The 24,042-nt window shown below is 47.9% G+C and overlaps 2 protein-coding genes across 9 annotated transcripts in view; both read left to right on the top strand.

Annotated features, from left to right (window-relative positions):
* The window catches only part of MICAL3 (microtubule associated monooxygenase, calponin and LIM domain containing 3), a 571,168-nt gene that overhangs the window by 423,254 nt on the left and 123,872 nt on the right, over positions 1–24,042 (top strand). The gene's annotated exons all lie outside the window — the stretch shown is intronic.
* ADA2 (adenosine deaminase 2) lies at positions 570–23,410 on the top strand. Of its 2 annotated transcripts, none has more exons than XM_069861073.1 (10): positions 570–760; positions 1,795–2,120; positions 6,182–6,407; positions 13,537–13,747; positions 16,799–16,926; positions 18,060–18,150; positions 18,452–18,560; positions 20,291–20,448; positions 21,096–21,298; positions 22,128–23,410. In XM_069861073.1, the coding sequence occupies exons 2-10, from the start codon at positions 1,808–1,810 to the stop codon at positions 22,234–22,236; spliced, it is 1,548 nt and encodes a 515-aa protein (XP_069717174.1). In that variant the 5' UTR covers positions 570–760; positions 1,795–1,807; the 3' UTR covers positions 22,237–23,410. The 2 variants fall into 2 exon arrangements, with proteins under 2 accessions (XP_069717174.1, XP_069717164.1); XM_069861063.1 differs by having other exon boundaries at positions 570–756; positions 22,128–23,408.

The following is a 24,042-nucleotide window of genomic DNA, read 5'->3' as shown; positions in this document are numbered from 1 at the left end:
CGAAGTTTAGCCCTGTGTGCCCAACAGCCCCAGTGTGGCTGGTAAGATTGACATCTGCCTGGTTCACACAGCTGGCAAAGACTGGACAAAGTTATTTAAAACTACTTGTACAAATTACTGCTTTCTTAGATAAAACCCCATTAGTAAGTAGAGTTTGCAGTGCTGTCAGCATTAAATGCTTGGTGTTCTACATCTCATTAGACACCCAAACTCATAGGTATTCCTGGGACAGCCTGTACGGGGAACACATGCCGAGGCGTTTCATCCATGATATTCAAAAGCTGTGTGTGCATATCGGGTTATGCAGGAGGGCTGCACAAACAAGCCTCAAACAAGCAGGCAATGACAGATTAAAGAGTCCACCTCTGTTCTGTGTGGGAACTGGAGAGGTTCCCATGGGTGACCCCACTGCTTTGGGCCCCCCTCTCTCCCCCTAGTTCCCAGTCCAGCTCCCTTCAGCCGCTCGCCTGGACGCCCGTGTCCTGCTTTCTCATAACCTCCCCTGCCTCCTCCTCCTCTTTATATATTCATGAAGCAGTAGGGACGGGGATAAATAAAAGCTGAGCAAGCCAAAGCGACAGCACAGGAAGAGGAACTGTCTGCACTGGTGGGTTCCTCGCTCTGCACCGCCAGGACAGATCCTGCCTCTTTATCTTTGCTGGGACGCTGCCAGCTTGCAAGAGAGATAACTGTTCCCTGCTCTTTCTCGGGCAGCAGCTGGATGCGCTCTGGATGCAAGGAGGAGGAAAGTTAACAGTAAGTCAGTCTCACCAGGGATAAGATAGCACCTTCTAGGATGTTTCTTCTCTAAGTTCAGAGCCAGGCCCGATACAGGGCTGCATCTATATCCTCCCTCCCCGTTCCCAGCAAATAGCTATCCCATCACATCTTTGTCTCCTGGGACCCACTAATGGGGCAGAGGCTGAGGGGCTGGAGGCACCACGGGTGGAAGAAAGGCTGGAAGCAGAAAACTCATTCTCAGGCAGGGACTTGCTATGTTATTCACAGGGGTCTATTTCAAAACGTTGAGCCTTTCTCCAGCCTGCTTTGGTCTGACGGATTGGCATGGAAGGTCACTGAAGCCTGGTGTTGAAGGATTATATTGCAGCTGTGATTTTTTTTGGGAAGGGCAGAGTTCTCAGGGTTCACATGTGCCTGTCTCCTGTAATCTCTTACTACTTCCATAGTCTCCCTTCCATCCTCTTTCCTCTGGGGTTGCAAGGAAGAGACCCACCTCTATCACTGCAGAGGAAGCCAAGGGTTTTCAGCCCATAAATGAACCCCTCCAATATCTGGAATATACTATAGAGGTGCAACAAGGTTTATGACTGTAGGGAATAAGGATCTGATTAGTTCAGGTGAAAACTTAAAATCACCTCATGTGCTATGGCCCCTGCTTCCCTCCCCCAGATGCCTGCAGCATGGCTGACACCTTGTCACCAGCATCCCTTATTCTGAGAGGGCTCCATCCCAGCTTGCATGCCAGAGTCCTGACCTTACCACTCCCTCATTCCAGGGCAAGACCTTTGCCAGATTGCAGGTCTGTGGGATGCGCTACAAGCCTGATCTGAGAACCCACATCTCTCTCCCTTGCCCACAGTCTTGCTGCTTACAGACAGCACCATGATGAGGTGTGAATGCGTAGTCCTAAACACAAGGGGCACAGGTACCAGACGCTCCCCTACACTGCTTCTGCAGGACAGGCCAGCAGTTTAACACCCCAATGGGTCACTATTAGAATGTGAAATCCTGACCTATGCTAGTGCTCCAATTTTTCTTTTATCCCCCCATCAGGTGCAGCACCAGGATGAATCCTCCAACTGTGCAAAGCATAAGGTTGGCATACCTTCTCCTGAATTTGGCTTCCCTCTGCCTTCCCACTCCACTCTGGAAGGACCGGGACTCCCTGATGCAGGAGGAGAAAGCCCATCAGACAGGTGGCAATTTAGTGCTGAGTATAGAGGAACAGCAGCTCAGTACAAAACTTGTAAACCTCAAGAAGAAGGAGGTTGCAACAGCCATAGCTACAGGACAGTTTCCTCCAAGTATGCACTTCTTTCGGGCAAAAGGCCTCATTGATCAGAGCACAGTGTTCAGCATCTTAAAGCGCATGCCAAAAGGTAGGCTTGACCTAAGGGTTACTTGTCTTCATCCTCCTCCTCCTCTTGCGTTTTGCTTTCTATGTCAGAGCTGGGACAAAGCATAAGGAGATGTGGCAGACCTTTGGTTGCAGGCAAGCTTACAAGAATAGTAAATCAATGCTCGCTGGGTTCCAGGAAGAGCCCTGCCTCTTAGCTTGGGGATGGGGCAGGGGGAGAGAGAGGAAGAGGGGGATGGAATGGATGAATACATATTTCCAGCAATTGTAGCACTTGCTATAACTTACATTATGGATACTTCAGTCTTTCAAGTGTGGAGAAAGGGCAGAGGAAACAAAGACAACAAGACATCACAAACACTCATTTGTACAGCATGTTCCAGACAGGGTCTTTCCTTTTTCCACACATTCCACAGACATGTTACCAACCTTGCCTTAGGTGCACTTCTTAGCCAGAAATGCTATATCCCCTAATAAGTTTTTGTGTAGGTGGTTCCATAGAATGCCTGGAAGTCTACTGGAAAAGTCTGGGGATAACAGAAGAGTTTAGACCTCCAACACCACATGTTTTTTACATGTTGAATGGAACCCAGAGCCTGTGTTGATGTGACCTGCAGAATAGGATACAGAAACTACTGTATTCTCTCACTTGGTGTTCCTTAATAAGGTCCTGTTCCATGCATTTATAGGAGACTTCCTCTTACAAGGGCAGGCATTTCTCCTCTTGTCTTTAGTTTGGAGATGTCATTTCTTCGCTGTCATGTGGATGTGGCCTTCTTGGACTTTAGTAAAGCCTTTGATAGTTTCTCACAGCATTCTGCTTCGGAAACTGTCAGCTTCTGGCCTGGACAGGCGCACGCTCTCCTGGGTGGAAAACTGGTTGGCTGGCCGGGCCCAGAGAGTGGTGGTAAATGGTGTGAAATCCAGCTGGAGGCCAGTGACAAGTGGGGTTCCCCAGGGCTCAGTGCTGGGTCCAGCCCTGTTCAATGTCTTTATCAATGACCTGGATGAAGGCATTGAGTGCACCCTTAGCAAGTTTGCAGATGAGACTAAGCTGGGTGGAAGTGTCGATCTGCTGGAGGGTAGGGAGGCTCTGCAAAGGGATCTGAACAGGCTGGACCGCTGGGCTGAGACCAATGGCATGAGGTTTAACAAGGCCAAGTGCCGGGTCCTGCACTTGGGGCACAACAACCCTATGCAGTGCTACAGACTGGGAGAAGCCTGGCTGGAAAGCTGCCTGGAGGAGAGGGACCTGGGGGTGTTGGTTGACAGCGACTGAACATGAGCCAGCAGTGTGCCCAGGTGGCCAAGAAGGCCAATGGCATCTTGGCTTGTATCAGAAAGGGCGTGACCAGCAGGTCCAGGGAGGTTATTGTCCCTCTGTACTCGGCACTGGTGAGACCGCTCCTCGAATCCTGTGTTCAGTTCTGGGCCCCTCACCACAAGAAGGATGTTGAGGCTCTGGAGCGAGTCCAGAGAAGAGCAACAAAGCTGGTGAGGGGGCTGGAGAACAGGCCTTGTGAGGAGTGACCGAGAGAGCTGGGGTTGTTTAGCCTGGAGAAGAGGAGGCTGAGGGGAGACTTTATTGCTCTCTACAAATACCTGAAAGGAGGTTGTGGAGAGGAGGGAGCTGGCCTCTTCTCCCAAGTGACAGGACAAGAGGGAATGGCCTCAAGCTCCACCAGGGGAGGTTCAGGCTCAACATAAGGAAAAAAATTTTCACAGAAAGGGTCATTGGGCACTGGCAGAGGCTGCCCAGGGAGGTGGTTGACTCGCCTTCCCTGGAGGTGTTTAAGGTGCGGGTGGACGAGGTACTGAGGGACAGGGTTTAGAGATTGATGGGGATGGTTGGACTCGATGATCCGGTGGGTCTCTTCCAACCTGGTAATTCTATGATTCTATGCAGCAAGACATGTGCTCATGGGCTGTTATGCCCTATACTAAAATGGTATAGCATATACTGCACATACAGTTTAAAGCATTTGGAACATTCTAGATGAAACAATGCCATGAGATTGTCTGATACCTTCACCGCGTCACCTTGGGTATCCGCTGATGAGCAGGCATTTGAAAGCTCAGTAATCCAGCTTGTGATGAAAAGGAGGAGAGGAACTTTTTAGCTAAGTGGGAATCCAAGCCACCTGGGCTGCATAGCAGAAAGCCTGGTGTCTCTGTCCCCGAGCCACTGGCAGTTCAACAAAGAAGCAGGAGGTTGAGATGATCATAGGAAGAAGGCCTTGAACCTTAACTGACTAGTCTCTCTCTTTCTGCATCTCAGTTCAGCATGGAACGATTTGAATAAGGTGCCTTCTTCAACTAAAGATACGAGACAGTTGCAGCAGATGTCACCAATACCCCTGTGACTTTGAACACTGTATCCACATTTCCAGGCTGTCTCTCTTTAGATGTAGATTCCCATGGCCTCGTGCATGTAGCTGCCTGGAAACAGGCTGGTGGCCTGCTTTGGAGGATGTGGTAGTCAGCTTCTCCACAGAAGCACTTTTCAGTTGCAAGGCTGTGATACTGGTACATGGATAAAAGCCACTTTCCTCACTTCCCAGCTTCTCCCTACCAGGGCTTCTGGTGCCCAATGAGGATCCCTGGCTTGCAGCATCCTGATCTGTTATTGTAAGTGACTGGGATGTCAGAGTTGCCATTACCCTCCCATTGCCAAACTGAGTAGTAAGGAATCTAAAAGTAACCCTCTCTTCAATGGGGTACCTTTGATATCAAGGAGGAATCAAAACGACACAAAAACCCCTTTTAAACCCAGGATATGCTAAAATTGGTTCTCCAACTCTGCAGGATCTGTAAGCTTTTAAGGCCAAGATCACATCCTTGTAACCATTTGAGCAGAACCTAGACTTGGAGGCCTCAGTCTTGACCAGAGCCCCTGGGGAATTACTGTTGTTTCAAGCACTACTGTGATTTATATTGCTGCTCACATAGGAAAGAGGGTGGCATTGCTGGTGACAGGAGGGTCAGATCTAGGCAGCTGTGGCATCCCCATTCTGCCGCACTAACTCTGATGAGAGCAGTAGCCACAGCTGCTCAACATCTTCCCAGTCAGACCCTCTGTGATGAGAGATTATAGACTTTATATTAGGCCACTACAGATCATAGTCTTTAAATTTGTTTAACATCACATGCATACTGGTCTTGTGTTTTGTTCCTCCTACTCATGTTCTCTCTTTACCTTTAAGGGCATCAAAGATATTTTGACTATGAGGTCTCTCCCAAGCTAATAAGATACGTATCTGTAAGACTTTACCTTTCAGAGCGTCTTCCCTTACAAAGGGGTGAAGTTTAGCTCAAGCACCAATAATGTAAGGACTCTGAGGGGAAAAAAAAAAATAGATTTTAGCAAAACAAAAGCATGGGCTGAGGAAGATGAACATGCAGAGGACACTTCCTATGTCAGGAAGACTGGCAGTTGCTAACAAACTGCACAATTACAGGGCATCCTAAAAGGTCCTTCATGCTGGCCAGCAACAGCTGTAGGACATAAGTGAGGATGCTTCTGCATCTGAGTGCAATTCCCTAGTGTGTCATGATCTGGGATTTTGGTGTACGCCAGAATTGCAATGAGATGAAAGAAGAAACACAGACTAGATGTAAATATTGAGGCTAGGATTCAAACAGCTTAGATACAGAGGCTTTCTTCAAGTCTGCTAGTCGGCTAGCATGGCTTATGAACTGCAGCCCACTGTGCGAGTTCCTCTTTAAATCAGTGGGGCTTGAGCCAGCTCACAGCAAAGTCTGTCTGAAAGACCTTTAATAACTCCGAGCATTTTCCATCCCAGTGGAGAAGCAGAGCTCCCTATTGATTTCCTCCCTCCCTCTGCTCCCAGGGAATTGTCACGCTCTGCCTGCCCTGTGTTTGATGTGGAGGAGGCCACATCCCCCAGCACGGGGGAGGCAGAGCAGCCGCTCCATCTCTCTGCTATGAGAGGTCATTCACAGCTATGTAGAAGCATTTCCAGATGCCCCTGGATGGGCAAACTCAAACTATTATCACATCAAAACTCCATGCCTTCTTTTCAGCTGCCTTATCTCATTAGGATATACTTTTCTTCCCACCAGGTGCTGTCTTACACCTGCACGATTATGCCATCCTGAACATGGACTGGCTGGTGTACAATGCCACCTATCTCCCCAACTGCTACATCTGCTTCACCCACACGGGCACGGTTCGGTTTCGCTTTTCCAAGCCTCATCCTCCTCACCCAGTGCCAGCCCAGTGCTCCCAGTGGGTTTTGCTGGAGACTTACCGCAAACAGCTGCGCAACGTGACCGAGTTTGATAGCGGGTGAGTGAAGAAGAGTTGCAAGCCTGTCAGTGCTTCATGATAGCATTGTATAGCTGGCAGGATCATTGTGGTCCAGCTTTCCTGTTTGCTTGCTACCCTGAAAGTGGGGAATTCTGTTTAGGGCTACATAATTTGAACAAGCAAATAGCAATATAAGAATCTGAAGGATGCAGCATTAAGTATACCAGAGTTAGAGATTATAAAGATTGAAGTTCTCTGTGAATCCTTACTCTGGTCCCCTGCACAGACGTGTTAAAAATAGTGGTCCCAAGTGACAGGACGAGAGGGAATGGCCTCAAGCTCCACCAGGGGAGGTTTAGGGTGAACATTGGGGAAAAAATTTTCACAGGAAGGGTCATTGGGCACTGACAGAGGCTGCCCAGGGAGGTGGTTGAATCACCTTCCCTGGAGGTGTTTAAGGCACGGGTGGACGAGGTGCTGAGGGGCACAGTTTAGTGTTTGATAGGAATGGTTGGACTCGATGATCCAGTGGGTCTCTTCCAACCTGGTGATTCTATGATATATGTGACCTACTCCGACTTCCCCTCAGCACATGGGCTGAACATACTCCCATCATAGGACCAGGCTGCATGCTAGAGGACTTTGCCTCATTCATTGAGGTACCCAGGAATAGGATGAGGAAGTCAGGTAGCTGAGGATCAGACTCTTCCCAACAACAGCCAAGTCATTTGTAAAGTCATAACCTTGATTCAGGGTGAGAAGCTGGGCAAACTACTAATGTTCGTTATTCCACTAGCAAAAAATCCCAAAAGCAACCAAAAAGAAAAAAAAACCAAACAAACCAAAAAACAACCCCAGCCCAGCCTCCTCCTCCAAACACCATCCTTGTTTTCTGAGGCCTGCCTTTGAAATCCCACCATACTGAAGCACGAGGCACTAATGCCCAACAGGACCCTCAAGCATCAGGAATGAGGACTTTCCCTCCTACTCTCAGAGAAGCTGTTAGGTCTCAGCCTGGGTGCTGGTTGAGCCAATGAACCCTACACACATTGCCTGCCTGGTGGCACTTCCCCCTCAGCACCCTCCTGAGAACAAAGCTTCTCCCCTTACAGGCAAGTCCTCCTAGAGCCTCCCAGGAGCTCACACCTCAGATGGCTCCCCAAGGCATCTCTTGCTGGAGCTCCCCTCCCTTCAGGCGGCTTCTACCTTAACTTCTGGCAGCCTTTTATCAGGACCAGGTGTTAGTTGGCTGGGAGGCAGACACCTACCACTTAATCACTTACAGGTGGGTGGGAACAGCCTGGCTCCCCCTTCAGCCAGCGGTGGCAGGAAAAGGGAGCCCTGTCTCCGCTTCCAAGGGCCATTGATCCTGGGACAAAGCTCTGCTGAAAAGGCCAAGAGGAAAGGCCAGGAGGAAGCATGTAGTTCTGCATCATGTGGGGGTGGGGTGGAAAGAGCACTCTAAATAATGCATGAAGTCAGACACTGAGTGATAAGGACAAAGGAAAATATTGAGTAGTGATCCATTCAGAGGGCACTGCCATCCGTGGTGCTCCAGGGGCTGGGGTCCCATGGCAAAAAATAGTATGAGGTGTCATGTAATAACAGAGAATATTGCCATGCTAACACAGGAGGAGAAAGCTGGATTAAGGTAACATGGGTGACCCTAATTATGGCATTTCCTAAGTGAAACTTCACGGATTTTACATAGCACTCTTTAGTGAGGTTGTGTGCTTTTAATAGAGACTTATTAACACTCAGGGAGCTGGTATCCCCTCCACGTGGAAGCTGTCTGGGCTCTGTGCCTGCAGATCTGGGAAGAAGGACATATTGGGAAGCTGAGGGGCTGCCAAACCTTTGGCATGGTATTATTTTCCCTCTACAACAACAGCAAGGGGCAGGGCAGAGGAAGCTGACTCTCTGGGACACCTACCACCCTTCTCCTGCAGAGGCCTGGGCACTTCCAGAAGGGAAGGAGGAGGCAGTGCGGCTTTTGACCTTTTATACCTTGAGGCTCAACTGCCGTGACATGTGATGAAAGAAATAAGATCCAGTGAAAAGTGACTTATCTACATCTTCCATGCAAAAAAATGGTTCTCCATTAGCTCCCTTCCATTTCTACTGGGAGTAACGATGAGGGAAAGGCTGTGGCACCAGCTCTCTTAAAACCCAGCAGGAGACCCATAAATAATGTGCAAGCGATTGGATCCTGAAACAGCTTCACTTCCTTAAAGCCCAAGCAATTGCACTGAGTTTCTCAGAACTGTCTCAGGAGCAACCCTTTGTTATATTTGTTTTCTGTCCTATTTTTGCAGCATGACATCCTTTTCTGGCTGAGGCTAGAGGCCACGGCACCCCGTACACCTCGAAGGGTGGAGCTGTGCATTGTTTGGTTCTCTATGGTCCTGTTTGGGAACACAACGTCTTTTCAGAGGCAGTGTTGTCACGTTCTTCTTCTTTTGTATTACATGTTCCAGAATGCCTGGTAGCCACAAGCCAGAGCAGGACTTCTGAGTGGCAGGCACTGCACAGGGACACAAGACAGACTCTGCTGCAAGGGTGTCCCCAGGGGCAGAGGGGAAACCGAGGCAGAGACCAGTGAAGTGATTTTCCTCAGCAGACACTTACCATCCTGGGTGCTGACTTACTCACTTGAGTATGCTGCCCTTCGTTTCTTGCCCTTCTGTGCTCGTCACCACAAAAATCACAGAGGAGCCATTGCACATAATGTGCAAACATATGAACAACAGCCACATTGAGGCGCTTCCCCTCGTATTTTCATCTAATCCCTGGGTACGAGTATAGGGGTTAGGAATGATTTTTGGCTGCCTTGAAATAGGTCTCTAGCCAGGAATAGGCCCCAATCTGTTCTGCTTCTCAGTTTCTGGAAACTCTCCCAGCCTCTTGAACATGTGCATCCCAGGCTACCTCTTTCCTGCACTCCTCTTTGCCCTTGAGCACTGACAAGCTGAGAGAAAGCAGATGTCAGAGGAAGGAACGGATGGATAGTTGGGTGGTTTCAAGAAAGTATCAAGGGAATATGGCAGCAGAGAAGGGCTCTCATGCAAGACAGGGTGGATCAGCAAATGTGAAGGGAACAATGGAAATGTTTTGAAGAGGCTGCACCTCTGTAAGAGGTAAAAGCCTTACTGCATTCCGGTCCAGGAAGGGATGAGGGAGAGAGGTGGTTGCATTACTTCTTTGCTGCTTGCATTTTTAGGTCCATATGCAGACATATACATATGCGTGTGTGTTTTGGAAGGAAGTCTTTTTGTTTGTTTTCCTCAAAGGAAGGTTTAATCATCCCTATTCAAAACACACATCTTATAGGCCAAGAGCCTGGAGTGTTCTCTTAGCGGTAAGCTTCCAAAAGGATGCTATTATGAGAGCTGGGAGACTGCGGGCCAGGAGAGAGAGAAAGGAAGGGAATTTTGCTTTGGGATATCCAAGAAAAAAAATAATGCTCATTTACTTACTTCAAAATCAATTACGATATAGGAAAATGCCATTTTTTTCCTCAAGATACAACAGAGTGGCCACCATTTCTAAAGAGAGAGCATGCCCCTAGGTATTTAAGGAAACAGCAGTGACATTCCGGATATTTGTAAAATACCACTGCACACCCCCACCGTCAGCAGCTCAAGGATTAAGGCCATGCCCGGCAGTGCAGCTCTGGCGGCCCAGTGGAGCTCTCTATCACCAGGATGAAGTCATCTGTGAGGGAGCTGACACCATGGCTGAGGCTGCGGGGACAACTCCCCTGGGCACTTATGGCTGCCTGGACCGACATCACCTTCCCCTCTGTGTCCCCTGACTGCCTTATCTAACAGAAAAATAGGGCAGTATGTGCATTAAAAGGGGAAAAAAAGAATAAAAACCCACTACAGAAACAAAGCACTCCACTCCTCCTACAAGTTTCCCCTTGGGGAGAAGAAGAGGGGACAAGAGAGGGAGAGAAAGCAAATGAACCACATGTGACAGATGTTAGTCACACTATTTAATGCACCACTGGAAGACATTCAGATACTATGGTGAGGAGAGGGGTATAATTACCCATTGAGAACAGAAAAAAAGAAGCAGGAAAAATAATCCCTTTAAAAACCAGACAGCAAAACTGTTTGCTTCCGCATTATACGGCACAAGAAAGCAAAAGAGTTAGGGAAAAAAAATAACGGGAAAAGAGAAAGCAAAACCACAGTTGAAAATAAATAATCCTTAGCTGGTTGTTTTAGCTGTGCCCCTTTGGGCATATGCATTGCAATAGCATTGTTCAGAGCATATATGACATGACATGGGAGGCTATTTGCAGTCTGCACCTGATCACTGTTGAGGGTCTGTTCCAGAAAAGACACAAAAATGTTCTTACGAAGCTTTGCTTCATCTGCATGAGCTACTGATGGCAAAAGCCCCTGAACCCTTAGGAGATTATCCAGTTATCAAAGATGGATCACTATTACACAATAAATCTTCAACAGTTATAAGGATCAATAATCAGTCTCAAAGGGAGGGGGACTATAAAAAAAGCACAATTTGATTTATGTGCTTTTAGGAGCAGGGCAGTGTGGGGATTTATTGCTGTTTCTAGCCCAAGAGCACAGGCTAAGTAAACAACCACAAGTTTGTACAGCTAGATTTAAAGGCAGGGAGGGGAGCCCTGTGTGCGTTCGTTGCTGGAGGAGCCGTGGAGAAAGTGGTGGGAGCCCAACTAACCACCCATCCTTATCGGAAACGAAGCTGCGCGGGATGGCGAGAACGGGCTTGCACAGCCTTTTGATCCACAGGGAGGTTTTTCCCTTGGTGCTTGCAGGGATGGTGGGAACAGCCCTGCTCAGCTCTTGGCTTGGAGCAGGTGCTCTCTGCTGGCATGCAGGGCTGCGGGGAGCTGCCCTTCAGCCAGGAGGGGGGCAAAAATATCTCTTTTCTTCAGCTCTTCCCATCTGAAAACTCCTTTCCCCACCGAGCTGCAGCACACTCTTTCCACTGGTGGCTGGCCTCCACCACAGCTCCAGCAGCTGGATAGGTGCCTTCAAGATGCTTGTGGCTATTCCTTCCTGGTTCCTAGGGGGTTGCTGTGGTGTCTCCCACTGCTGCATGCTTCGCACTGCCCACCTAAGATGCTGCCCACCCTGCCATGGTCCAGCTGGGTTCCTTTTGGTCGCATGGATTACTGAACAGTAGCTAGGGTTGCCCAGTGTCCTGTGGTAATAGCACCAAACCCCTATTGTCATGCATGGGAGGGAAGAGACAAGTTGCTGTGGAAACCTTAACTCTGAATTTTCCTGACAGTTGAGCATTTAAAATATCATCCTTAATGTGATATGAGCATCTCTTTATATACTGGTTTGCTTCTAAAATTGTTCCCAACAAAGTAATTAAGAGAGTGAAGAAGAAATGAAACTGCAGCTGCTGGAAGAGGGTCCTTAGAGAGTGAAATAGCAGTCAAATACTGGGGGAACAGGCTCCATTTTATGGGCAGGATGGAGAGACTCAAAAGGGATGTCCCTGCCCAGGATGTCTTAGTTTATGAGTTTGGACCAGATCACATTTTACATCTGTAGAAGGGAGGCTTTTAATTCCATCCACAGAAGCCTCTTGGAAGAAGATAATAAGAGCACAAATCAAAGCCACACCATCCATATAACAGAGCAGAGCACTGCACAAGGACGGGGGCCAAGACATCAAACACAAAACATTATTAAAGATCAGTAGCTATTATCAAAGGGAAACAATATACTAGGATGAAAGATGAAGCACGGTTGAAGGTATTTCTATCTGAACCTGCTTAGCCCCTGACACTAGATAAACATCAGGTGTGGCCAGGCTGGCAACCCCACCTGCCTGCAAGCAACCACCTCTGTGGTTTGCTGCAATGGCTTCAGTTTGTTCCTCCAGGAATAAAGTTAATCACCCCCATATTGCCATTTCGACTTTGCCCATCAGTCTGAGAAATTCATTACAAACTCTTCTTCAGGTGGCCACCAGCTGAGGGAGGAGAGCTTGCCAGAGGCAAGGCTTCTGGTGGGATGAAGGCTATCAGCTTGTCAGAGGACAGCGGTGTGACACAGATGTGCATCCTGTCCTAAATGCAAGCTGTGACCCTCAAGTAGATAATTTTACAATTACTGGCTTCCTTAAACTCCACTTGATAAAACTACCCACCGCCTCTCTGCATTTCAGAAAGAGGCTTATATGCCAGCTGAGTTTATGAAGGAAATAAATATGTTTCTGTCCCACTAAGGAAAAGCCAGGACCTGCAATTCCTATCAGTTGTTTCCCAGCAGACAGATCTGAAGAAGTTATCAGCAAGGCAGGCAGGATATCAGGTTTGTTAAGCTGTGGAGCAAAAGGATTTCTGATCCACAGTAATTTTCCCCCTGTTTATATTACATGACATATTTTGACAACACAAAGGTACCAGAGTAAGTTACAGGCTTAGTAAGCAGGTTGATGATGGCTCAGTACGTGGCATCTCCCGAAGACTAGGTCTGTCTTTAGGTGGTGAACAGAGGACCTGGTATTGTAACTTTTTATGTGTATTGAAGATGTTTGGGAGAATGCATTGCCTGCAGGAGTAATGTACTAGCCTACTTTCAGATTAAGGATACCCCTGGGTAGCAGAGTGTAATTCTTATGATACAGAAACATCATGCTTGCTTTTGTAACTGTATCACTCCCAAGAGATTTTTACCTTCAAAAAAGGAAGGGGCAAGTTTTGAACACCTAGTCTTACCCTGTTTGCAGCTGAATTGTATTGTATGACTTTTTACATGTCAGCTGTTATCTGTACTAGCCATTAGAGGAGTAAAAGTAGGTGGCAGAAAACTGACCTGAATGCTTCCTAGTTGTACCAGTCCTCTTTACGCCAATATGTATTGTGGTGCCAACAGACTCTAAGTTATATCTTGGGCCCCGATTGTGGCAGGAAAAGCTTTGCACCTTTTCTTGGTCCTGCCCCAAGAACACATGCCTTCTTCAGCTGCTACCCTGCTGCACCCCAGAGCATGCAGGTTAGAGAATGTCACGTCCACAAAGCTTGGTCTCTGACAATAAAATTCACACCTATCTTGGAGGAATCTTGTACTGAACATGCAGCTGACAGCTGATGACTTTTTGCCATTGACTTGATTGTTCTTCTTGTTCTTCCTCTTCCCTTTACTGTTTTCTACAGCTTGCTGAGAAACTTGACCCTGGTGACGGATGCCCCTGAGCTGGCCTACCCTTCTCAGCCTTTCATTTGGAAAAGATTTGAAGAAATCTTTCTCATTGCCTCTGGACTTATCTGCTACGCACCTGTGTTCAAGGCCTATTTCTACCAGGGGCTGCTGGAGCTCTATGAGGATAATGTACAGTATGTCGAGATAAGAGCTATCCTGCCTCCGGTATGGTTTTTTTGGCTTCTTTAGTATTCTTTTAAATCCTTATTTCTACGTAAGTTTTCTCAAGCCCTATCTTGAATTTAGTTTTTGGATGTTTGCATACCTGCCCTTCTAAGAGTGCTACATAACCTTGATCATATTCAAAGGTCTCTGTTGGAGATTTGCATAGGCAAGGGCTTGAAAGGGAGAGATGCTTTGTTCTTAATGGTTAAGGAAGATACCTACTGTGGCAACAGCACAGGGTTGCATTGTACAGTCTGACTGGGAGCTGCGTCAAAATCTTGCTGGCTGGGAAGGTGCATTTCCATTGGTCTGCACCAGAATCACCTGTTCTGTGGCAGCTCTGCTGGAAAAAAATCCCATCTTGAACGGAGACTTATTCTGGATGAATTCTGCTATTTTAAACTGACTGCCTATTTCAAAATGTCTTAGAACAGGCTAGCAAACTGCCTGGCAAAATACAGTGTTGCACAGTTTGTAGGCAACCTAACATTTTGGCTATGTGAAGTAAGAACTGCTCTTTTCATTGCCACTAGCACTAAAATGTGTTGGTAATAGTTTAGACCTTCCTAAGGCACATATTCTGGAGTGGGTGACATAGTCCTACAATGCGAGGCTGCACCGATGCCTTCCCAAGCACCAGCAGACCCTACCACTGTTCTTTGGCTGTAACTGTTGCCACTTTCCCGATGACAATTTTGACACTATAGGCATGACTTTTCCATACGGTTCTCCAGACCAGCTCTGAGTGGGCAGCTTGGAGGTGGGAGCTCTGTCAGAAAGGTAGATTCTTTGCCAAAACAAAGAAACCTGGGGCAGCCACTACTCACTACACTGTCCACCTCCAAGGTCTTAGGAATCCATTGCAACAGGAATGAAGCTGCCATGCAAGGTCTGTCCGGTGGCACCTAAAGGACCAGGTGGGGCCATCCATAGGAACACAGGTACCACCTTGCTGCTGGCACAGCAGTGTCAGGCGGATGGAGCAGCCCCACTGATGTCCTGCCAGTGGCCCAACTCCCAAACGCGCCTGCCAAGAGCTTTTTTCAGTCATTGCCCTTGCATGCAATGGCTGTCAGTCTCCAGCCAGCTGCAGATAAATGCCTGTACCCCAGCAACCACTGCTGCTGCTGGGCAGGCATCCATAGCCACCCTGGGAGCGAACAGGCAGGTGCTGTGACAAATTTGAAGTCTGATCTGGCTTTGTGCCTGCCTTAACTCCAACAGCTGGGGAGCAGGGCTGACTAAACCTGCCCTGTTGTGGCTCGGGTTGGCCCCACGGTGAAATAGGGCACAGTGTCAGGGCTGCGGGCTGGCACTCTATTGTCCCTAAGACAAGAAGGGTGCATTGAAAAGAAAAAAACCCTCAAAACTAAGGAGGGACAGAAGACCACAAAGCTTATATGTATCTTATTTTGCTGGTGTTGGTCATGAGCCAGTTGGTCTGAACTCAGTCACCATCTGTCTCTGGGGTACCTGGAAAGAGAAAACAACAGCAACGTCAAATTCCTGTGCTGTGAGACAGTGCGAGCACTGGCATCTCCCCAGGTCACACAGGTTTCCTGGCCAAGAGCATCTGTGATGATACAAGTGTGTGGGCCTGACTAGAAAATACCCTGCATTTACCAGCAGCCCTTAGACATGCTTGTAATGTCTTTTGAAGAGAGGCTTGGCACAGAAGAGTAGCTTCCCATCCAGCCCCTAATGCTGGCTCCAGGCGTGGGAGCTTCCAGAGCCCTTGGGCTTGCTTGCACCCAGCAGCTTGGTGTGCTCCAAGGAACGGGAAGGCTGCCTGCAGCCCAGGTAGCACTACAAGGGCTGCAAGGAGCTAGGGATGTGCTGGACTGCTGGTAGGGATGAGAGGGAAGGGAAATACTTTGCCATGGAAGTCGAGGTGAGCAGGGTGTGATGGAAATAGTGAGATGCTTGTGTGGCTGGAGATCCTCCATGAGGCTTGGGACAACAGCACTGATGCTCTGCAAAAGCTCTCGTTGCAGCGAAGCCCACCAGAGGCAGCCCCTGAAGTTAAGTAAATGAAAGTCAGGATTTACTGTGAAATGGCAAACATTGTGGAAAAGCCTCCCAAAGCCAGCTGTGTTTGCAAATTCAGCTGTGTAAAGTCTCACATTCCCATGGGCTGCAGCAGGGCAAAATTCCCTCTGAGTGTCTGCAGCCACCCTGAAGCTTCTGGTGCCTACACTGGGGACACCACAGCATGATGGGGTGCAGGAGGTTGATGAGGGGCATTGCTGCAAGGGGAAGCATCACAGGGGAAGTAAGAAAGTGGAATGGACCAGCTGCAGTGTGGAAAAGGGTGAAAGAGAAAAGAAAGGTGAGAAGGGTAAGAAGAGAACAGATGGAAAGATTCTAGCCACTGTGAGCCACTCCAGGCAGGGCCTTTGTGCATTAGTATCAATTGGGGCACGCAGGGTCTATGTCTCTGCTGAACTCAGAGCAAAAGCTCTGTGTATAGCCCTGGCAGTGAGGAACTCACAAAGTTGATGAGACAGAGTGTGCCAAAAGGGTTATTTTTCCCAGTTTGCAGCCAGAGAATTGGGAAAGCATGGGAAGACTAAACAACTGACTCAAGGTCACAGATCAAACCTCTGGCAGAGGGGAGCAGAAGCCCAGCCGAGCTGGTAGCTTATAGAGCTCAGTCCTTGTGTGCCTTGGGGCTGCCTTGGCTGACAGGCTGCTACTGCAAGACACAGAGTCCGTGTGAGCTGCCAGACAGCTGGACAAAACGCTCCAGCATTTGATGCAGACGTGAGTAAGAGGTCATGGTCTCCTCTGGGTACTCAAGGGCACTTGCTTGCCATGTCTGAACATGGAGGAACTTGTTTCTTGTATCACGTAGGAAGGAGGAAAACCACTCCTTGATTCTTGCCAGCTGGTAAAATCTTCAAGAAGAAAATGTTCTGCACAAATGTAACTGCTTTTTCTTCTGCCCTGTTGCACATTGCTTCTCCTAAGATTTTCTTCAATTCATTTCTCCCACTCTCTAACAAAACACCTCTTCTAACTTCGGCTTGCCATGTGCTTTTCGTCCTGCAGGTGTATGAACTCGATGGCACCCAGCACAATAAATCATGGTCAGTGGCAACCTATCGAGATGTGACTAGGCAGTTTGTGAAGGAGCACCCTGACTTTCTTGGAGCCAAGATTATCTTCACAGCACACAGGTAGAGGCTGCATGGGGCTAAGAGCACCTGTGCGTGGCTGGCTGTAGTATGGCAGAGGCAGTGGTGGGGAGGAAGGGGTCCAGTCCAGGGGAAGCAATGCTGAGGGCTGGGCTGAGGTGCCGCATTTGGTTAGCGATGCCTGTGTACGTTGTCAGACCCAGGGTATCGACTCCTGAAGCATTCCCTGGCACGTGTAACAGGCTGAGGATGAAAAGTCATCTATAGAAGTCTGCGTACGTGCAAAGTGAGCAGGATTACCGCATGATGTGTGCCAGAAAGACAAGCGTCTGTGAGCCCCTGAGTGTGAGAATGAGCAAGGGGAGGGCTGCTTGCATGTGTGTATGCCCAAGCTGTGCCTGTGCCTGCTCTCTTCCCAAGCCTGGACATACTCTTCCTCTTTGCAGAAGCTGAAGCAGTGACAGCAGTGCCCGAGTATGGGCACTTGGTACTGCCAAGGTCCTCACGGGACCCTGCCAGAGCTGTTCTCCCAGCAGCCTTTGTACGGTATGTTCGTGCTGCTGTTCATCAGCGGGCACAAGGCTGTTCTCCAAGTCAGCCAGATGCCATGAAGTCATGTGAGGTGATCTTAAGCAAATATAACAGATCTCTCAGCAGCACTTACTCACTCCAGCTCGGCACGATGCTATTTCCAGTTTGGAGTTGGCTTGCCTCTGGCCAGCTTTTGTACGGACAGAGTCTGTCTGCAAATTGCACTGTGATGTTTAAGTCTGATAGGGATGGAAGAAATCTAAATTTAAATCTCTCTTGAAATGCAACTATGGTCCCATCTTGCAGCGTAACAGTTGAGAGGGAAAAAAAAATTAAAGATTATCTCCACATGCTGTTGTGTTCACTGCTTGGTAGATGGGAAAGCCGGTGAGTCTTAAGACAAGCATGCCTCAACTCAAGTGACAGCAGGGTCTAGCCAGGCATTTCCTGGTAATTCAAGGGTTTCCTTTCATAATATCAATTTTCTACTGCTGTTACACTGGAGACCTGAGGCAGGTTGTCAGACTCAGGAGCAACTTGCATTTTGGAAATACCCCTGGGGGCCTCGTTTCACAACTCAAACCCAAAGAAGGCAGGCCCATGGGAGTGAGGCTTGGCACTGCTTTCTCTCTCTTGCCCTTTAGGATGCTGAATGTTTCCCAGATTAAAGAAGCCATCGTCACTGCTATGGCACTCAGAGCCCGCTTCCCAGACACCCTGGCAGGCTTCGACCTGGTAACCATATTTCTTCCGTGTGTGTTAACCCCTAGATGTGCAATGTAACTACATGTGTAATATGACATATGTTTTATGCTAGAGACAGATCCTCTGCTGCTGTACTGGAATCAGTGTAAATCAATCACAAAATCCTCCAGCTAAGGATTTTCTTGAGGGCAAGTGACAAAATCCCCTGAAAGAATCAGTTTCCTACCCCCAGCCCTGCAATTTCAGTACAGTTGGCACCTCAGTGTTACATAGCTGTAAGTCCCACCATCTCCCAGGCAATGTTCAAAAATACCTTTCCTCTTTCTCCCAGGTTGGTGATGAGGATGAAGGTCATTCTTTATGGGAGCTGAAGGATGCCCTGACCATCCCATATTCCCTGGGGGTCAAGTTGCCATACTTTTTCCATGCTGGGGAGACTGGTAAGCATGAAGACTCAAGGCCTGTTATTGCTTGCAGAGGCAAAAGGTGAAGCCTTGCAAAGCAAAGAAGCAGCAAGCCTGGCTGTATCAAGATAATGTGCGTGTGTGTGTGTGTACGCACGTGTATGTAATTGGTTCTCCCCATATCAGCTTATTGAGGTAGCATGGCACCTTCCCTACCTGCTCCCTGCTCTTGACTTTAGGCATCATGTTGCTCAGCACTTCTGCCCTGTGTGTAACATGAAGTCATGCTGCAAGAGTTATTGCTGGTAGCCATTTCTTTCTCAGAACAGTGCTCACCTCCCATTCACAGTGACAGCAGTATTCCTCAACCATTATTTTACATTTTAAGGTGAAGAAATGCCTGAGCCAGCCTCAAATCTTAGCTAAACACACTCACCAAAGTGACTGATCATTACTTTTCATTCCTGGGGCAATGTATTATTATTGGCAATAGCTTATTCCGTCTCTGTGGGTAATATTTATCATAACCACGCATGACAGTTGTGTCTAATGTGTGTGTTTTGCTTATTGCACGTTGACATCTATATACAAGACGTTTACATCTGTATTATTTACCCTAGGCTCCCTTTATAGCTATGGACACTAACAAGCACTTCTAAGGCACAACACATCTCATCCTAATGCACAGGATGAAATGTATATAATATTATTTCCCCAGAAATTATTACTTTTTTCATAGAATCATAGAATCATAGAATCATAGAATCATAGAATCATAGAATCATAGAATCAGGTTTGTGTGCCTTGTTCCACGATTTTGGGAGGGTGAGATAAGCCCCTATCAGGCACAGTGTAATTGATTTGGAAGTGTCTACGCCTCTCGCTCCCCGTCTGCCCAAATCTCTCCTTATTTGTGATTTTGCACACCTCTCAGATCGCGGGGCTGTTTCCCCAGTGCATAGAATCATAGAATCATAGAATCACCAGGTTGGAAGAGACCCACCGGATCATCGAGTCCAACCATTCCTATCAAACACTAAACCATGCCCCTTAGCACCTCGTCCACCTGTGCCTTAAACACCTCCAGGGAAGGTGAATCAACCACCTTCCTGGGCAGCCTGTTCCAGTGCCCAATGACCCTTTCTGTGAAAAATCTTTTCCTAATGTCCAGCCTAAACCTCCCCTGGCGGAGCTTGAGGCCATTCCCTCTTGTCCTGTCCCCTGTCACTTGGGAGAAGAGGCCAGCACCCTCCTCTCCACAACCTCCTTTCAGGTATTTGTAGAGAGCAATGAGGTCTCCCCTCAGCCTCCTCTTCTCCAAGCTAAACCCCAGCTCTCTCAGCCGTTCCTCATAAGGCCTGTTCTCCAGCCCCTTCACCAGCTTCGTTGCTCTTCTCTGGACTCGCTCCAGAGCCTCAACATCCTTCTTGTGGTGAGGGGCCCAGAACTGAATATAGTATTCAAGGAGCGGTCTCACCAGTGCCGAGTTTCAATTGACTGTGAATGGAAACCAGCATGATTAACTTAGCTGTAAGAGCAATACTGTGGACATCTAAAGCCAGGTGAGATGAGTGGGTTTCTCTGTGCTGGGCAATGTCCTGGGCAGATTTGGATCCCTGTTTTCACTTAAAATTCTAAGTGGGAACTCAGAGCATGAGGAACACTCTCACTTTGCAACTGAGATATTTATTAACAAAACCATCTAGCAGTTTGGAAAGATATATTTCCTCACAGTACTGCAGTGTTTCATACCTGTCTCTGTCCAGACTGGCAGGGTACCTCTGTAGACAATAATGTGCTGGATGCGTTGCTACTGAATACCAGCCGGATTGGCCATGGACTTGCCCTCAGTAAACACCCAGTAGCCAAAAGTTTGTCACTGAAGAGAGATATTCCTGTAGAAGTCTGTCCTATCTCCAACCAGGTATGTTGGTAAAAGCTTAGGTCTTGGAGTTGGGCCACTGGAATGGGATTTACCATAGAAGCTAAGAGCAGCAGGGAACTGGAATTAGCTGGATGTTTTGTTGCACCCAGGCTGGTTCAGCTTCTTTTGCACTGCGTTACACTGCAGTCTGGTATGTGGATACACACTGTGTATGTATATGGCTTGTAATGCCAGTTGGCTCAAAATCATTTAAATTCCTATCCAGAGGGACCTGTGAATGCAGTCCTCCCTAGAGGAGATAAGGCCAAGAACCAGGGAGATGCCTGGAGAGACATAATGGAAAATACTTCAAAGCCAGGAGGGCAAGAGCCTGAGAAGCTGAGATAACAACTGGGACTCCTTTTGGTTTTGTAGAATTCATAACCAAGAGGAGCTCTTTTGCAACACATTAGTGTGGTGTGCATTGTTCCTTGGGCACAGCAGGAAGGATGGTCTGGGTTAGAGATGTACTGGTGTGAGCCTTGAGTGAAGAGAACCCTGATATCAGCTCTAGATGTCATCCTTCCTGATGACTACCTGCTGACACAGGCAGCTATAGCAGGTACGCAGTGCGGTGGGTGCTTTAATGCACACATGGCTACAGCAATAACCTGATGTGGTGTTGTCTCCCACCTTTCCTCACCGAGGTCTTGCTGCTGGTAACTGACTTGCGGAGCCACCCTGCAGCTGACCTCATGGCTGAAGGACACCCCATTGTGATCAGCCCTGATGATCCTCCCATCTTTGGAGCAAAGGGCGTCTCCTATGACTTCTATGAGGTGTTCATGGCTATTGGAGGGATGAATGCAGACCTGAGGACCTTAAAACAACTTGCACTCAACTCCATAAAGTAAGTTCCTTACCTTTCTCATATGGCCATAATAATGCTAAGGGGAGTATCAGCTTGCTCTCTGGAAACCTGCCGTATTTGGGGTTTGGCCTCAGAATCTTCTCTGACACATGAACTGGCCTCTGCTAATCCAAAAGTCCCCTCTGTGTGTCCCCTCCTTGAGCCTCCAGTGGCTACTCTGCCCATGCCCGTAAGTGCTTTTCTCTGACTCATTATCTCAGTTTATGCCTCCTTTTCCATCCTTTGCAAAGCTGCCTCCAGCGCCTGGTTCTGAGTGTGGGAAATAATGTTGCGTCTTTATCGCTTGCTTATTTCCACCCAATTTTGACTTTCTGCAGCATTTGCCATGGCCCACGACAGAATCTACCAGCATGCTGTCTGGGTGTGTTGAACCACTTTGTCTGTTTATCTGGACGGCTCTGAGTGTTCCAAAATAGCGTGGATATGGTGCCCAGCATCCTACTGCACATTCCTAGAGTCTATCTTTTTGCCAAATCCTGTGCCAGTCCTCATCCCAACTCCGAGTCCCTGCATGGCCAGAGAGATGAAAAATACTGCCCAGAGAGTCACCAGTTTATGCAGACTGAGCTGCTTGTCCTCGTGGAGCAGGTCTCAGTAATTGTTGATATGGCCACAATGCTTCTTGTCCCAGCGTGAGCCCAGCCAGCAGGAGCTCAAGGCTCTTTACACCGTGTTATTCTATGTGGTGTAGGCATGTCCTGCAAGGGTTAATCTGTTGCTGCATCCTGCCTCTTTATTTTGATCATTGATCTTGAAAGAGCTGCCCTGCTTGTCAGCTTTCTGATACTGACTTTTCTCCTCTTCACAGATACAGTGCCATGCTGCCAGATGAGAAAGCCAAGGCCAAAGAGGTCTGGCAGAAAAAATGGAACCGTTTTGTGGCTGACCTCTCTGATAACTTTTTGAGGGAGCTTTAGAGAGAAGGAGACTCATCTCAGGAGGCATTTGGCGAGCCAAAGCAAGCCACACATGTTGCTAAAAGGGAGACTGCTTCTTCCACGTGACCTGAGCCCACAAACAAACCTCAAAGTCTTACCTGGCAATGGGTGATTCTGGTAAGCGAGGCTTAATGCTAAGAATGAGCTGTCCTATCCTGTGAAAGTCATAGACTGGAGGTAAAATGGAGCAGCGAGCCTTTATAGTAGCAACAAAAGAACGGCTCACTCAAAACAGTCAAAACAATTAAAAATTGCCATTGACCAAATCCTGACATCCTTATTCAGGAAAAACATGCTTTCTAATTAGAGTTAGCAAGAGATTGCCAGCATGAGGACCTCTGAATTTCACCTTATCATTACAAAATGCAGACCTTGTCCGGAAACAGCTAAGACAAACATCCAACCATTTGGGCCACTGACCTTCAGGAGAGCAAGGACTGAAAGGACTGACTCTTGTTATGTTTAACCCTGGGCCTGCTGCCAAAATAGCACTGCTAGGTCGAAGAACCAGTCATAGGTCTGATGCCTGCTATTTCAGGACTTACCATGGCTGGAAGTGAGCTGATGGAACTTGCTCCCAGAACATTTAAGCCTGGTTGCACAGCGATCGTAAAGCCAAAAAGAGGTGTCTCAGTTGCTGACAGGCTTGGTTTTTTTTTACTGCAAAATCTTTTCCTGTTCTCTGGTTGCAAGGAAGCTAAAACACTTCTCAGCTGAGAAAAAAAACCACCCTGGCTTCCTATATCCAGCTTAATTAAAACTGTCACATTGCACTGGGCCATGTTGATACAGACCTCTGTGTTTGCAGTAAGCACCTTTTGATTTCAAAGGTTCCACCACCAGCCTTTGTTGCCTAACTGAAAGTGTAAGCATGGCCTTCTTCAGAGCCTCTCAGACAGATTGGCACCTTGGTGAACTACTCTCACACCATGCATATCCGATACGTTCACTTGGACCTTTGTAGTTTCCAGTTCTTTGGCAAAAAAGGTATTGCAGGAACTGCACAATAAATAGTGTCTGGACAAGTAGATCCCCTTGCTTAACCACATCAACATTATCAGGAGAAGAACTAGTTGCAGGGAGATTAAAAAAGGAAATGTTGATCATGATGCTAAATAAACTCAGCAAAATCCTTTGGCACACATACCCCAAGCACACAGCCAGGACCAACCAGCGTCTCTCTCCGACTTCAGTGCAATCGTGCTGGTTTGCATCAGCCAAGGGAGAAGTTTGCACTGAAAGATGTTTTCCTCCTCAGAGCTTCAGACATGTGAGGGCCGTCATTTCCTGACCTGACCAGCTTGAGCAAATTGGCTGTCCTTATGTTTTCTGCTAATTATCCCAAGCTGCATGGCCATAGTGTTTATTTCCACTGACTTTGGTTAAAACACCTTGGCAGGAGGCAAATACACTTATTACAGAAGTGGACCAAGCCTCGCAGCCCGTATGTTTCATGTTAAATTGCCCACATTTGACAGGCTGCAAGTTCATCTCTAGTTATCCCACAGAGGAAAAAAGAAAACCAAACCATACAACAAAAAAACCCACAACCAAATAATCCCACAACAAACCAAAGGTGTCTACATTGCAGAAGCCAGCAATGCAAACCACAGAAGGCAACAAGTAAAAACCCAGTCACACATCTCGCTAACCAAGGGGGATGAGTGGCTCACACCCTAGCCCCTTCCAGCCACAGTCGCCTCCACTCCAGCTCTCTCTGCCCACACACCCACCGCCTTCATCTGAAGCACCAGCAGCTGCTTTTTGCAGGCTGGCCTTTCCTGG

This window comes from Phaenicophaeus curvirostris, chromosome 1 (assembly GCF_032191515.1).
Source record: "Phaenicophaeus curvirostris isolate KB17595 chromosome 1, BPBGC_Pcur_1.0, whole genome shotgun sequence".
Lineage (NCBI taxonomy): Eukaryota > Metazoa > Chordata > Aves > Cuculiformes > Cuculidae > Phaenicophaeus > Phaenicophaeus curvirostris.
The sequence above is the reverse complement of the archived record's forward strand: the minus strand, read 5'-3'. Positions and strand labels throughout refer to the sequence as shown.

What these genes read in the sequence shown, in the direction of transcription:
- ADA2 (XM_069861073.1), top strand. Translation starts at nt 1,808, where the DNA reads ATGAATCCTCCAACTGTGCAAAGCATAAGGTTGGCATACCTTCTCCTG. An exon ending in CTTAAAGCGCATGCCAAAAG is followed by an intron (nt 2,121 to 6,181) that starts GTAGGCTTGACC and finishes TCTTCCCACCAG; the next exon opens with GTGCTGTCTTACACCTGCAC. An exon ending in TCTGTCCTATCTCCAACCAG is followed by an intron (nt 20,449 to 21,095) that starts GTATGTTGGTAA and finishes TTCCTCACCGAG; the next exon opens with GTCTTGCTGCTGGTAACTGA.